This window comes from Molossus molossus, unplaced genomic scaffold, assembly GCF_014108415.1.
Source record: "Molossus molossus isolate mMolMol1 unplaced genomic scaffold, mMolMol1.p scaffold_m16_p_1, whole genome shotgun sequence".
Taxonomy (NCBI): Eukaryota; Metazoa; Chordata; class Mammalia; order Chiroptera; family Molossidae; genus Molossus; species Molossus molossus.
The window spans coordinates 226,266,486-226,283,369 of NW_023425344.1; the positions used below are offsets into that span (position 1 = coordinate 226,266,486).

A 16,884-nucleotide genomic window follows, 5' to 3' on the forward strand; every position below is an offset into this window, starting at 1 on the left:
AAAATACAGAAAAACAAAAATGAAGTGCTTTTCTTAAAGCTCTTTTATTTAGGCCTGCCACTGTAGGAGGAAGGAGCCCCTCATCCTATAAGCATGTCCACATATCTCCAAATCCAGTGACAGACTCCTTCAGGGTAGGGCCTAGGAATCTGTATTTTAAGACAGTTTTATGGATGATTCTGTTCTATAACCTTAAGAACTATCAATTTAACCTCTTTAGTTCTTTCTCCTTCTTCCTCCTTTCTTAATAGTTTATTTCTAGGAGAAACATACTTTTCCAAAAGGACTCCTCCCTGGTTCCCACTCAGGTAATGGCTGATTTTCAAACCAGGGTCACTTATCTGATCCCAGAATCCTCACCACCATCTGTGGCCACCTTACCCGAATGTGTGGCTGCAATTCCCTTGTTAGCATCATCAAGGGCATGGGCCCAAGGGTTGGTTTCACGCACAGGCATTGCTACGGGTGCTAGAGCAGTATGGGCTGGCTTAGCAGCAAGCACATGGAAGGCTGAGTCAGTGCCATTAGCTACAATGGGAGCAGACAACATCGATGGAGTTAATTCATGCAGGGTGCACAGGTGACCCCTTAGAGCTGGGTCTGTCAGGCCAATGTGCAATACTGGTGGAACAGATAGATAGAAAAGTTGGTGTTCAGATAACCATACCATCTTGTAATGGATACACAAACCTTTTGGCAAAGAGATAACTAGAGACTGTAGTTAAACGGCTATACTGAAAAAATCAAATGACTGTTCTAGGAAACTATGTGTATGGGAAGAGAGGAAATGAAGCCTAGAAAAACAATTTCAAATTAAACTGAACAGAGCTGCTTTGTCTTACAAGCAGCAAAAATCTAACTCTTTTAGATATAACTTAGCCTTTAGCATAATGATGTAGATAAAGCATTTCCCTCTCCTACCACTCTTCCAAAAGATCAAATTACGGCAACAATAACAACAATGAAATAGATACAATGATTCCATATTACATGTTAGGCACTATGTTAATACTTTTGTGTGCATTATCTCATTTACTTTTCTCAAAAACCTAATAAGGCTGATATTATCCCCTTATTACAAATGAGAAATCAAACTTGGTATATGTTTTCATTTGCTTAATAAATCTGTAATTGGCTACAGAATTAATTTCATCTCCCTTTCTGGAATATTTTTTCCCTTGGTAATGTTCATAATATCTCAAAGTACCTACTATTCTTTCCTTGTCTCCTTTATCAAAATCTCCTGAACTTTCTCCTTTACTCTAGGCATCTATCCCATCAGTTTCTACTCCTCGCGCAGCTATCATATTTAGTATGGAACAAGCAAGTACCTTTCCCTGCCCTACACTATAATCATTCCCTCTTTTGGACTGGGCAACCATGCTATGGCCTTGTTATTATTTACCCAGCGCCTGTCTAAAAGACTAGCTCACCCTTCGACTGGGAGCCCCTTAAAAGCAGGGAAAGGACTACATTATATTTGGTTTTACACCCACTGCCTTGTGAACTGGCATATAGTCAATAGAATGCAGCACGTACTATATTCAGAAAGACCTTGAGTTTAAATCCTGGCTGTGCAAGTGGACAATTTACTTTACCTCTCTGAACCTCATTTTCCTTATCTGTAATGCTTACCTCAAAGGGTTGTTAAACCCTTTGGGGATTAAAAGAGATGAGAACGTGCATGAGTCTTTACCATGATGTAGCAGGAGGCACCAAGTGCTCAGTAAGTTGTACCAATCACTACTTGTGTTACAAATATTTGTCAGATGGAATAAAAAGCTATTTGGCACCTGTGACTATAAAGGTGTAAAGGGTTCTGTGGTTTTCTTAAGAGCTTCCTTGGAGGAAAGGCATGAGTAGTTTACTCCAGTAGGAGCAGGGTGCTGACTCCACAGCAAAGCTGCTTTCTGAGCTCTCTCAGAAGAAATGGCAATTATGAGGAGGTCAGATTCTAAAAGTCTGTAATTTAAGTTATACAGCCTCTTTGCTGACTTCTGAGTAAATACCAACTGCTGACTCAGTATCTCTGAAGACAATAACTTTTAGTAACTCTTCAATACCAAAAAGCAAATTTTAGGACATTGGTTATAGAAGATGAAATGAACTAAAGGGCCAAAAGAAGTACCTTTTTCTTTATAGCCTCTTGGGACAGGGTAGAGACTAGATGAGTCCAGCGCTTCTCAATCTTGGCACTACTGATATTTTGGGCCAGATAATTCTTTGTTGTGAGGGTGGCTAGCCTGTGCATTGAAGGATGTTTAGTAGCATCCCTGGGCTCTACACACGTGCCAGTAGCAATCGCCCTTTACCAAGCTGTTAAACCAAAATGTCTCCAGACAATGAATGTCAAATTTTCTTTGTGGGGCAAGATCACCCTGGGTTGAAAACCACCGTGCTAAAGAAAGCGTAACACTAGAACCAACTCTGACTTCTGCTTCTGGAGAAGTGGCTGGATACTCTGACTAACAGAGAAGTAGCAAATGAAGAAATGGATTGGAACTATAGAAGCTCCTAATAGGATGGGATGAAAGATTAAGTACATGCAAAATGACGAATGCAGACACCTTAGGAAACAGGAAGGGGAACAAAGAACAAGGACACTGTTGAACAGGGAAATGAATCAATCTGAGACATTATCAAACAGCGAAATAAATGGGTCTGAGCAGCTCTTGGAAAGCTCAGGATGCCAACTTGCAGTTAGTGAGCAGCATTATAAAAATACTAGTTTCAAAGAGAATAGCTGAGCAGGCCAAGAGGGCACGAACCTTGAAAGGCAGGAGACTGTGGTGCTGCCACTGTCACTGGTTTGGTCATTGGGGCGGATGAGAAGGGATCCTCGGAGGGTGTGCTGAAGGCATTGGTGATCTGTGAGCACAGGGAGCTGATACTCTCTGCTTCTCCTTCTACCTCTGGCACTGCAAGACAAACAAAAATGGCTCCAGAGCCCTGGCCTGTTTTGCTCAGCGGTTAGAGCATTGGCCTGAGGTCCAGAGACCTGGGTTCGGTTCCTGCTAAGGGCACGTACCTCAGTTGCAGTTTGTCCCCGGCCCCGGTTAGGGTCGTGTGGGAGGCAGCCACTCGATGTGTCTCTTTCACATTGATGTTTCTCTCTCTCTTTTCCTCTCTCCCTCCCACTCTACCTGAACAAAAAAAATGGAAAAATGTCCTCAGGTGAGGATTAAAAAAAAAGGCTCCAGAAATACTACATAATCCTGAAATATAACAGTATGAGACAAGGTGGTATTTTATATTCCATCCCTTATTTGTGAAAGGAAAAGTCTCAATTGTCAGGTGGGGCTATAAAAGCAGCTTCAAAAAATTTACTGAACACTATTTCATTGGCTTTTCAGATGAAGAGATATAAAATGTCAACAATTCAGCCCTGGCGGGGTTTTCTCAGTGGTTAGAGTATCCGCCTGTGGACCAATGAGTTGCAGGTTCAATTCTGGTCAAGGGCTTGTAACTCAGTTGCAGTTCGTCCCTGGCCCTGGTGGGGGTTTTGTGGGAGGCAACCAATTAATGTGTCTCTCTCACATCGATGTTTCTCTATCTGAAGATAAATGAAAAAATATCCTTGGATGAGGATTAAAAAAAAAAGTCAACAATTCACGTACTAAGGTCTATCTTCCTCCCTTGTGAATCCCCAGATTCCTTTATTTCCTCCCCTGTGTGACACTGTTGAGAAGCTGGTGTTCTCTTTTTGTGCCAAGATAGTAAGCTAGATGTTTCTGAAAGACAGAGCGACCTGTTTGTCTTCCAGCCAGTTCACAGGGCTGTGGTGTGAGGTAAGCTTGGAAGACATTTAGTAACTATTGGAAAATGGGTTCAAGTCAAGGGCACCAGTGGATGCTCCGTCCTTTCTCTATGATAAGCTATGACAATGTCATCCCTCTCATTTTCTTCCAAAGCACCAAGTGTATGCACTGTGACAACATGAAAGAGTGAACTCAGTAAGGTCCAGGACTCTTGAAGCTTTGCTCTTATTATTGACTCTGGGATCTTCTGTGTCACTTAGGAAGATAATTATGTGTGCAGAACCTTTGTTTGCTCAACTGTGAAGAGACTGCTAGTTTTTGTTTCCCATCTGCTCCAGAAGGAGATTGAAAACAGGTACTTAAAGCAATTGGAGTTTCTGTTTTTATAGGAGAGCTGGAACGACCCTCAGTAATTGCCTAGTCAACTGTTCTTTAGGCCTAGTTTCATGTGTCAAAAGAACTTAACTCTCTGTACTTTTATATCACCACCAGTGAGAATGCCCTGTTGAGACAGAGCTTCCTCACGCTCTGTTGTGGCACTGGCCGGGTGTGTCTCGTAGTAGGTAAAATGGAGTCCAATAAAAGTACTGACCAGACCTGACACTTTAGCTCCAGGTCTTATGATGAGGATAGAGCTACCGGGGCTGGCTCGGCTGTACAGAGGCCACACAAAGGACTGTGTGGCATTTCTGAAAGGTAATGAATATGTGTGAGCAAGCTCACAGTCTCTGATGAACAACAGATCTTAGATTTATGCAAGAGGCCTGTTTAGAGTTTCCTCCCTATGGAGCCAGCTAGCCATAAGGACAATGAGCACTTATACACTGCTTCTGGTACATCTGACAGTAATGCTATTTAACTGGATGTGTTTCCAAAGCCTTTATAATTAATTCCCTGCTTGGTCCCAAATGGCAGAATAAGAATGGAAACTTGAGACCCTTGATGTTTGGAAGCAGGTTGGCTGAGAGGTAGTAAGTACACTTCCATCAGGACAAACCAAAAACCTTATAGGTCAGGCTAGGAATTCCCATCATGGCTCTGTTACCTGTCTATTGAAGAGAAATGAATGATTCACATCTCCCTCCAGGAAACTTAGTTTTCTCCCAATGGGGAATGATACAGGGTACGTATAGCTATAAACCAGCCTGGCGGTGGTGGGGAGAAGGGCTAGTTTGGTGGGATTAGTGTTTCACTGGAAGTGACAATAATGTTTCGGTGCTAGAGCATCCAATGAGTCAGGTGGATACTGCATTACCTGCATTTTTTATGGGGAAATCAGTCTTCCTCTGCATAGTGGAAGGCAAGTCGTTGATACGCAGGGATAGCTGGCGTTTAAAGGGTGACATCTTCTGGCTAAGAGCAGGAAATCCTCGGAAAGAGCCTTGGCGAGCAAGTTGCTCAATGGGCGCATGGCGGCGGGGGATGGCATGAGGATTGTTCATTTCCAGAGAGGCAGTGGCATCCGAAGTGGGAGAAGTGGGAGAAGACGGGCATGGGGCAGTGTTGCCAGGGGCCACTGATGAACCAGCAACTGTTTTGTCTGTTTCAGCTCAAGAAAGGCAAGAGAAAGAGGACCTTAGCAATGTTTTCAAATAATTTGAGTTATACAGCTGAGGAACTCAAAAACCCTCCTACGTCCTTTATCCATCTGCTTCCCAATGTCTCTTAAAAGACAGGTTTGAAGTAGGGCTCAGATCTATTTTTCAAACAAATAAAAGGTTTAACCTACTACATGTCACATGATATATCTATTAAGACACAAATATCAGATCTTTGATTCTCATGCAGTGATTCATAATTTAAGACTGAACAAAATTAAATTAAAAAAAAAACAACAGTATATATGAACTCCTAATGTGAGGTCCATTAAAAAATGATGATTTAGCCCAGGTGGTGTGGCTCAGTGATTGAGCATCGACCCATGTACCAAGAGGTCACCGGTTTGATTCCCAGTCAGGGCACATGCCCAGGTTGTGGGCCCGATCCCCAGTGGGGAGCATGCGGGAGGTGGGCAAGTGATGTTCTCTCTCATCGATGTTTCTATCTCTCCCTCTCCCTTCTTCTCTCTCTAAAATCAATAAAGAAAAGAAAAAAAAAGAATGATGGTTTTCAATGTTTGTTTGCTTATTTGTTTGGGGGAGAGGACTTTGGGAGTGGCAGTCAGAAAAGTGTAATTAAGCTTAAGTTTGATTAGATGTTACAGAATGTCATAAAACAGTCTTTCAATCATGGACAATATACACTAGGGCTCATTTGAATAAAAGCATATAAAGGTAACATTTTAAATGGAAATATACCTAAATATAAGATTGTTTCCATGTGAGTACCAGCTGAGTCCCAATCTGAATGTGGGAAATCTCTAGCTCTCCCTCCCCTCACAGCCTCGGTAGTTGTTGGGACTCAACCACTTTGGCAGTGGCTGTGTGCAGCACAGAGTACTATTTGGTGGTATTAAAGAATATGCTTCCTGGGGAGGGGGGTGCCAATGAGGTAAAAAGAAAAAAAAAGGAGAAACATCTGTAACAAAAAAAAAAATTAAAAATAAAAATATAAAGAATATGCTTCCAATCTGAAAGTCACTGAACACACTAAATAATAGCTGTACCTATTACATTTTCTTATAAAAAATAGCATGCTATTTCTTGTTTTTTAGAATCCTGGCACAAATGTTTATGAGAAATTTAAAAATCACAATGAATAATTTTATTTCAAATAAAAATATGTATCTTTTGTCTTAAAAATTAGAGCTGTTTGGGTCAGTATTAGATTAATGAAGTTACCCAAAATGGCTGGTTTAGAACAGAAAGAATATAGTAAAAAATTAACAAAATTATGTTAATGTACATTTAAACTGAACTGTTTAATTCCAAAATATTCCTTGTTTGTTTCAACCCCAGCTATACACAAGAATGCAAAGCATTTCCCCGTCACTCAGTTCGAAAATATATCCAACCCAACTTTACGCAACAGATGCCTGACTAGCCTAAATGCTTGTACAGGCATTTCCGCTGTGCTGCCATGTGTACCTGAAAAAAAAAAAACTCCACATTCTGCAAAATCACACACGAAAATGAACAGGGCTATAGGAAAAAGAATTAGGGGCTAGCTTCTCAAACTCTATGGACTGTTTTTCACTAAAGCACTAAAAAACAGTAATAATAAAGAATAGTAGCACTGTGAAATCTCTGCCTGCATGTGCACCAGCATCATGTCAGTGGGTCCTTTGCAGCCTAGATCTGGGATTTGTACTTCTTCCTTTAAGATGTAGGTTCTTGCCATGGTCGGTTTGGCTCAGCAGTTAGAGTGTCGGCCCGCAGACGAATGAGTCATGGGTTCAATTCCAGTCAAGGGCACACAACTTCATTGTGGTTTGTCACCAGTCCTGGCCAGGGTTGTGAGAGAGGCAACCAGTTGATGTGTCTCTCTCACGTGGATGTTCTCTCCCCCACCCCCGACTCTATCTGAAGATAACAAAAATATCCTCGGGTGAGAATTGAAAAAAAAAAAAAAAAAAAAAAGATATAGGTTCTTGATAGCATCTGCTTCTCACAAAGATCAGATGCATCAGAATTAAAAATCTGTTTCAGGAAGTAGATTTTCCCAATTTTGTCTTTATTTATTTATTAAATTTTTTTTTCATTTATTTATTTATTTATTTATTTATGAGAACAAGGAAGTGAGAGGGAGAGAGAGAGATAGAAAGAAACATCGATGAGAGAGAACATCGATTGGCTGCCTCCTGCATGCCCCCCCAGGGGATCGGGCCCACAACCTGGGCATGTGTCCTGACCGGGAATTGAACTGACAACCTCCTGGTGCATGGGTCGATGCTCAACCACTGAGCCACACCAGCAGACCCAATTTTGTCTTTAAACACAGGGGTAATGTCTTTGCAGCTTATTCAGTTGCACTTTTGGCATCCCCAGATAGCTTAACATAATAAAAAGGGTAAACAGTTTCAAAGCCGCTCTAAAGGAAAGAACTTAGTTTAGATTTTCAGCTCTGTTCTTAAGGTCCTCAAATATTGCTAAGAGTTCTTTTTGTGAGAAAGCTTAGCCCTGATAGCTTCAAAATATTAGCCCTCTGGGGAAAACTGCTTAAAAAAAACACACATTAGAGCAGAACAGGCTACCTTTCTTGGCATCTTGGATTTGCTTCATAATCTCCTCTCTTTCTGCTTGCTCAGTGGCTGTTGTGACACGGAATGATCCTTCTCTTGTAAAAGTGGTCCGGCTGGCATCAAAAGTAGCAGTCACTCCACATTCCTTCTCCCTCTTCTGTTTACGTTCTAAACAGGCTGCAAAAGCACAGCCTACTGCATGGCTCAGTCTTTCACCCTGTACATAACAGAAGGTTCGCAAAGAAGTTTTTAGTTACAGTACCAACAATTACAAATGAGCCTGGACCATAAATAAGTCTGTTTTTACAAGGCAAAATGTTGGGAACCCCAGCTAAACTTAGATTTTAATATACTAACATGCCAAATTAATTTAAATGAATAAATTACCTTAGGTAATGCCTGTGACATTTTACTGTAACAGGCATTAGGTAAAGTGACCATCAGCAACCTGTGCCTTTGTGGGCAGGCAACTGACACCTTATTAGTCAGGCTCCCTCTGTCACTCACAGTAGCTCTGGCCACCAGCTCAGGAGACACTGATGAAGGTTCTAAGCTCTAAGTCTTGAAATGCAAAACTCTATTTGCCATTTAGGGGAATAGTGGGAGTGTTTACCAAGCATTTCTAAGAACCACTGGGAAGGCAGGGCAAATTTCAGGAGCTTAAATTTACTGTCAACATGTCTAGGAACAAAAGGTGCAAACTTAAAACTTCAAATAAACAAACACAACTATAGTGATGAGAAGGGAATCAGGCAAAAGAAAGCTTAGCTTTCTCAAGTCTCCTCTTTCTGAATACTCCCTCTCAAGCACCTTCCCCATTCTAGAACCACAGGGCTTTTAGGCTTTCCCCTATCCCTTCCCTATATTCTTCTAGCTCCGTAGCACCAACTCTCTACCTCTCAGCCATGCACAGACAAAACTTAAAGCATGTTTTCATCCACACCTTCGATTTACAAAGGAATTAAACAGATTTAATTGTCTGTGGGAGGAGAGGAGGGCTTATATAAACTAAATGTTTTAAAGATAAACTGGATTGATTATGGAAAGTAAATTTAATACATTCAATAGATTATTACCAGAGTTGTTTATACTTTATTTATTTTCATATTCATTGCTTATTTTATTTATTAAATTTAAGTATAGTTGGTATACAATATTATATTAGCTACACTAGTTTCAGGTGTGTAATATAGTGAGTCAACATTTATCTTACAATGTGATCACTGCACTAATTCTAGTAATCATCTTCCTTGTGCAAACTTATCACAGTATTATTGACTGTATTCCCCTTCACCTTTTCACCCAACCCTCTACCCCTTCCCTTAGGATAACCATCCCTTTGGTCTCTGTTTCTATAAGTCTGTTTTTATTTTGTTCTTTGTTGGGTTTTTTTGGAGTCCACACATAAGTGAAATCACACAGTATTTGTTTTCCTCTGTCTGACTTATTTCACTTAGTATAATACCTTCTAGGTCTATCCATGTTGTCACAAATGGCAAGATTCATTCTTTTGTTATTGCTGAATAATACTCCATTAAGCATTATCTGTACTTTATTTTTTTTAATCCTCACCCGAGGACATTTTTCCATTTTTGTTTAGACAGAGTGGGAGGGAGAGAGAAAAACAATGACGTGAAAGGAACACATTGAGTGGCTGCACTCAATGCACGACCACAACCAGGGCCGGGGACAAATCACAACCAAGGTATGTGCCCTTGGCCAGAACTGAACTCGTGACTCATTGGTCCGAGGGCCAACACTCTAACCACTAAGCCAAACCAGTCAGGGCCATTGTCTGTACTTTAAACCATATCCCTAATTGTGGAATAAAAAAGATATGATTTTAATAACTGTTGACATCATTAATAGTGAGAAGATATATTTGACAAGAATAAACCTTTTGTGAAGTTTTCAAAATCAAATCATGTAGCTCTCTTACAGGACAGAGCTATAGGCCAAGGAAGCTTATTCTTTCTCTTTAAGTTTAGGGTAGAAGTTCTTGAAGATAGATCCCTATGCAAGCCCCATCCCAGACCCAGCTAGAGAAACAGCTTTAATAATAATAGTCAAGCCCTGGCTGGTGTTAGAGCCATGGCCTGCGGTCCAGAGAGACCAGGGTTTGGTTCTCACTAAGGGCACGTACCTAGGTTGCAGTTTGTCCCCGGCCCTGGTTGCGTCGTGTGGGTGGCAGCCACTCGATGTGTCCTTTTCACGTCGATGTTTCTCTCTCTCTCTCTCTCTCTCTCTCCCTCCCTCCCTCTCTCCTATTCTATCTGAACAAAAAATGTCCTCGGGTGAGGATAAAAAAAAAAAAAATAATAATAGTCAAGTCCGGCCAGTGTGGCTCAGTGGTTGAGCGTCGACCCATGCACCAAGAGGTCACCAGTTCGATTCCTGGTCGGGACACATGCCCACGTTGTGGGCTCAATCTCCAGCGGGGAGCATGAAGGAGGTGGCTAGTCGATGGTCTCTCTTATCAATGTTTCTATCTCTCCCTCTCCCTTCCTCTCGCCCTAAAATCAATAAAGGAAAAAAACAAAACAAAACAAAACAATAATAGTCAACGTTTTTGGAGCAGTTACCATGGGCAAGACCCTATGCTAAGAGTGCTTATATTCATTATCTAAGTTAGCTTTAGCAACTGTTATCTCCATCTTACAGAAGTGGATACTAAGACTTAGAGAATGTTAAGTAATTTGCCACAAATTCCATAGCTAGTGAACACCAGAATCAGGCCTGGAACCCAGATCTGATTCAGAGCCTGAGCTCTTAATATCTGTGTATACCACTGTCTCCAAGAATTGAAAAAAACACACCACTGCCCTGACCGGTTTGGCACAGCAGTCAGAGTGTGACAGCCCACAGACCAAAGAGTCACGGGTTCAATTCTGGTCAAGGGCACATACTTCAGTTGCGGTTTGATCCCTGGCCCTGGCTGGGGTCATGTGGGAGGGAACCATTCGGTGTGTCTCTCTCACATAGATATTTCTCTCTCTCTCTCCCTTCCTCTCTCCCTCCTGCTCTATCTGAAGATAAATGCAAAAATGTCCTTGGGTGAGGGGAAAAAAAAAAACCTTGACAAGAGTTTATTAAGTTGTATCTTTGTGAATGGCTATACTGCCTCATACTGTCTTAACTCAGAAATTATGTACTCAATGCTATACTATAACTATTAGTTAAGCTCTATCTATAGTTAAGATCATCATTATGTAAAAGAGTTTTCTTTCGTATCAGAATTTTAGATATTTTACATAAAGTATGATACATTAGGTTATTCTCTATTTTTAAACAAAAAAAATTTTTAATATGCAACAATTTCTAGCATACTTCACTATAACATAACTTGACATTTCTATTTTTAAATTAATTGAAAATATACTCCAACTCAGTTCTTTCACATGTAGAAGAATCTCTTTGCAAATAAATTTATAAGCACCTTTCAAATGCCAATATCTTCTATCCAAATGTCTTAGCAAACAAATACATGTAAGCATCTTGAAAATGGCTCTAATAATGAAAAGTTTCAAATAAAATTTAGTAGCCACCCTCGCCAGAATACTTCTACTTTCCATTAATGCCCTTGGATCTCATCTAATCATTGTACTACATGAGTTTCAGGGTAACACCAAGAGTGTGGATTACTTGAATAAAAGGAATGAAAGCAGGCTAGTTTAGGCACTGCCAAGTATTATAATAGCATGTACTTGTCAAAAATGTAGTGGAAGCTGCTTGACTAAGCCAACCCGGAAGGAGTTTGACTGAGGCTAGTCATGATGAAATCCAGGTTGAACTCACTGTGTCCTTGACAGCCATGAAGCAATGACAGATCCAGCGCCGAGTGGTGCCATCACGACATATGTAAGAGAAGGCTCTATCAAAGTTCCTATCTGGGGCACAGAAAGAAACTTTTTCTATTGTCTGGTCAACTATGAGGTCCTAGAAAAAGGGAAGCACAAAGGAACAGAGAATTATAAAGTTATTCAAGCTTCTCAGAAGAAACACAGAATGTTTACTGTATAATACAGAATCCATACATCTAATGCATTGAGCCTATGGAATAACTGAATCTAGGTCTGAATACGAATAATTTGACCTAAGAGAGATCCCACGAGGTCCATTGCTCAGATGCCTCCTTCACCTCATCTTCATGTTCTAAAACATATGCTTGCTGATTATAATTTTATCATGGTAGTTCCCATGTTCAATGTGCAATATATGCAAATCAGTATATTTAATCCAATTTCCATAAAACTTATATAATAACATCATTCCCAGAATAGTTCTATGTACTTATTAACTTACTGATCACTTAATTTTGAGGACTTTCTGTTTATATGCTTGCTGAATGACCTAATATATACACAGTATAAACATTACACAAAATGTTTTTAAGAATCTTGAGGCTCTGAGGCTCTTCTGTGTGATATTCTCATGGTCTAGAATCCCTAGATGCTGAGATGAGGCTGTAAGTACTAAAACATGCAATCAAACCAAATGGCTTTTATACAGCATCACTGATAATTCTCACTGTTCCACAAATTTGCCAGTCAATTTTTTTTTTTTTTATCCTCACCTGAGGACATTTTTCCATTTTTTGTACAGATAGAGTGGGAGGGAGAGAGAGGAAGGGAGAGAGAGAGAGAAACATCGACGTGAAGGGACACATCGAGTGGCTGCCACCCGCACGACCAACCAGGGTCGGGGACAAACTGCAACTGAAGTACGTGCCCTTAGCGGGAACCGAACCCAGGTCTCTCCGGACCGCAGGCTGACGCTCTAACCGCTGAGCCAAACTGGCCAGGGCTTGCCAGTCAATTTTTTAAAATTTTGCAATTCTGGCCCTGGCCGGGTAGCTCAGTTGGTTGGAGTGTCATTCTAATATGTCAAGGTTATGGGTTTGATAACCAGTCAGGGCACATACAAGAATCAACCAATGAATGTATAAATAAATGGAACAACAAATCGATGTCTCTCTTCCTGTAAAAATGAATTTTAAAAATATTTTAAAGATTAAAAAATAATAAAATAAATAAAAATTTGCAATTCTGGCAGCTCATTATGATTTTATTTTGCATAACCTTGGTTACTACGAATTTCTTCTTTAGCAAAGTGATTGCCTTTTGCGTTGTCACTTCATTGATATGTGGTATTTATTTATATATTCTGAATATGAGCCTTTTATAGATTATACACATTGCAAATTTTCTTTTCCACTCACAGTAAGTCCAAGAGTGACAAGCCACCAATTAATATTATCACTCCGTGTGGAAAGAACTAATTAATGTCAGTGCTATAAGCAGCCACCAGGGGGAAACATCACTTTTTCACTATTTTACAAAACAATTCAAAACATATCATCCACATACAAATTTCATACAAAATACTTATGAAAATTATACAAGTTCTTAAAAATAACCTAACTAAAATGTTTGTATTTTCAAAGAGTCACAAACATTTAACATTATCACTTCTCTTGAACTTTAAAAAAAGAAAAGGCCTTAGATGGAAGGACAAGATAACTAAAATGCAGCTGTATTAAATCACTTAAAATGTAGTGGGCAAGTTATCCATCAAACTGCTCTTTACCTGACAGACTTTCTCCCAGGGCCAGTGACATTTGAGTTTTTCTGAAAAACTATCTTCTTGCTAAAATTTCTCCAGACTTTAGGTTTCTTAGGAAATTTAAATTAATGATTAATGTACTTACATAATACCATATGCTCTCTAAGGGAAGAGTCTATGTCTCTATTCTTATTTGGGCATGCAGGATCGCTTTCTTTCAGATGCAAAATGCTGCCTATGATTTGAGATACTGTGTGGATTCTAAGTAAATATTAACCAAATAAGCCATTTTTACTAGTCCTTAAGATTTCACTTAAGTTGGGTTTTCAGTTAAATAGCAGGTTAATCAGTTCAAATACCACTTTCTAAAAATACAGTGTTTTATTAAGGAACAAAAAGGAATTTAAATTTGTGGCCCATCATCTTTTCTTTTTTTTTTTAAATGTTAACTGTGGTAAAAGGCCCATCATCTTTTACATCAAATTTGTGAGGGTAAAAACATTTTTTTAAATGTGTAACAACAAAAATAGAACTCAGATCTTAACATTAAGTGAAAATGCTTGGTAGGCTAAACATGCTGTGTCATGTAGAGCAAAATGTGGAGAGATTTCTATTTTTTATAAGATAAATGAGTAACTAAATTGGTTTCCTAAACATTAACTAGTCTCAGAAGATTGTACTTTGGACAAAGTGCAAGGATACAGAGTGACTACAACTGCTTCATGGAATTATATTAGATTATTAAGAATTAAAATAAATATATGAGCAGTTACATTTAAACTTATAAAAGTTTTTACCTTAGTTTTTTCATCCACAACTCTGAGTCCATCTGCTGACACCCACAGGACTGCCTTAACCGCTTTCTTTCCAGTCTTAAGAGAAACCAAAAAGGAAGGAGGGGAGAGACACACACATATAATATTAAAAAAAAAAAAAAATCTTCCATAGAAAACACTGGCTTCTGCCTTCCAAAAATCACAAGTACAAATGGAGTTCAGGAGGGATGCCCAAAGCCAGATACTCAAACCAAACTGCAGAAACATTCAGGAAAAAAACAAGCCAAAGCCATTATTTTAGAAACACAATGCAAAACAATACGATAAAAGTAAGTAAAGGGGAAGGGATATGTGGAATTAAAACCAAGATACCACATTCCATAAAGGGCAAAGAATTCGTAAGTAGATTCTTCACCCATTTAAAAAATAAACCAAGAAAATCAAGAGTCAGATAAATTTAAATACATAAGGAGTTACACCACAAGTAGCTTCTACGAGTGTACTTAGAGTAGAAAGTAATACATAAGTCTAAATTGAGATGCTGACCATTCTACTATCCTTTGACCCCAATGTATATAGCAGGACCCTTCATCACCTGAAATTTTCATGTTAAAAACCCAAGAATTCTTCATTATTACAGTCTTTAAAAACCATTATTTCTTCTCTCAGGATTAACACAGATCTAGTTTAGTTTTTAATTTGACATTAAATGCATGGAGACATTTTGGGGACATAGGAGAATTAAAAAACTGTTGAAAATATTGTTATTATAACATGAATTATTTTTACTGCTGAGAAAAGAAGATTTCTTTTGCACATAAGAATCGCATGGGAACAAGCTGTCGTATGGTTTCTCCTGTGATGGAATGAAAATGGGAGAGTGGGACTTTGTAATAGTAATTTAACAGCTTCCTCTCTTTCTAACTGCTCCAAGGATACAAACAAAATAAAACAAAAGCAAAGTGAAGGCTGAGAATAGGTATTAAAACATCATGAAAAGTATACATCAAAAGGGATCAGGTACTAAAGGTTGGAGCAGCAGCTTCTAGAAGCGGCAAGGGAGGATAAAGAAATGTCCACCATTCTCCTCTGTGTGTGTCCAAGTCCAACACTCCTCAATATGAATGGCATGGCCATATTTAAATGAACTGTGTGATCCACTCGAGCTCATCATCTCCATCACCACCACACATCTGATAAGAGACTATTATATGCCAGGCAGTGAAAATACTTGAGTTCACAGCCCATTGGAACATGGAACTCAGATAAACAAAAAATAAATAATACAGTGGTAAGTGCTATAGTAGAGCTGAAAACAATGAATAATGATGTCAGAAAGGAGGTATGGTCCACTCTATTTGTGGAATTGAAGAAGGTTATTCAAAGAAGACAGAACTGGGTACTGAAATAATTTTTCTGGATTTCCCAGATTGGGATAGGGAGGGAGGGAACTGATAGAAGTAGTGAACATACCAGCCAAAAAGAAGAAACAGCAATACAGGGCATGGCAAGACTGAGCTCTATAAATATTGGCTTGAAAGTATGATGAGTGAGTAAGGCATGGTGGGAGATAAAGAGTAGGAAAGGGCTAGCTATGGATAGCCTTGCAGACCTGCTAAAGAATTCCACTTTAATTCTGTGGGCAATTAAGAGCTACTGGAGAAATTTAAACTTGATTAAATTGATTTGCATTTTTAAAACATCACTTGGGCAGCAGTCTAGAGGGGCTGGAAAGAGGCTGATAGGAGGCAAAAAGACCACAAGATTCCAGGTGAGAGAAAATAAGGGTTGAGCTCTCTTGGTTGAGATCAAGATAGAAATGAGGAAGTTTTACACGGTAAACTTAAGGGAGAAGTTGAGGATTCCTCTCTGGTTAATGGCTTGGGTAACTGAGTGGAGAGGGTACCACAAACTAAGAGAAGAGAAGAGATGCAAAAGCAAGTTTGAGAGGGAAATAGGACTTCAGTTTTAGACAAGCAGTTTGAGATGTGCAACAGCTAATTGGATATATAGGTCTGAAGCTCAGTAGAGAACTCTAAGATGGAATTTTAGATTTGGGAGACATCAATCATAGGAATAATAAGAGGGCCAAGAACAGAAGAGACTATCAATAATTAAAGAATTGGGAGATGATGAGTTAAGTCCTTGAAATATGAGAAAAGGAATAGCCAGGACAGGAGAATGGGGAGAGGTTGGGGTGGTTGAAACTAAGGGAGAGGGATTTCAAGAAGTAATGGAATGGTTCAAAATGTCAAATGTTGCAAAGTGATCAAGTAAGAAAAGATATGAAAAGTGTCCATTGGATTTAGCAATGAAGAAGACATGGTAAAGTGACTGAGATTGTGATGGTTAATTTTATGTGTCAAATTAGCTAGGCTATGGTTGCCCAGTTCTTTGATCAAACACTAATATAGATGTATGTTGCTGTGAAGGTATTTTGAAGATGTTATTAACATTTACACTCAATTGACTTTAGGTAAAGGAGATTACCATGATAATATGGGTAGGGGGTGGGGGTGTTGAAAGTCTTTTGAGTAAAGGTCCTAAAGTAGAATCTGAGGTTTCCCAGAGAAGAAATTCTGCCTCAAATCTGTCGCACAGAAATTCTACCCGAGTTTCCAGCCTGCTGGGCTGCCCTACAGATTTCAGACTTTCCAGCCCCAACTGC

General features: G+C 39.4%; 1 protein-coding gene across 4 annotated transcripts in view; it reads right to left on the bottom strand.

Annotated features, from left to right (window-relative positions):
• Positions 1-16,884, bottom strand: part of NUMB (NUMB endocytic adaptor protein) — a 162,309-nt gene that overhangs the window by 2,827 nt on the left and 142,598 nt on the right. For 3 of the 4 annotated variants that reach the window (XM_036261525.1, XM_036261517.1, XM_036261533.1), the window contains 5 exons: positions 14,238-14,312; positions 11,674-11,814; positions 7,891-8,095; positions 5,014-5,307; positions 2,769-2,918 (listed from right to left, as the gene is read on the bottom strand). In XM_036261525.1, the coding sequence (XP_036117418.1) occupies positions 2,769-2,918; positions 5,014-5,307; positions 7,891-8,095; positions 11,674-11,814; positions 14,238-14,312 (865 nt within the window). Of the gene's footprint in view, positions 1-381; positions 529-2,768; positions 2,919-5,013; positions 5,308-7,890; positions 8,096-11,673; positions 11,815-14,237; positions 14,313-16,884 lie in introns of all 4 variants that reach the window. The other variant, XM_036261543.1, reaches the window with a different exon arrangement.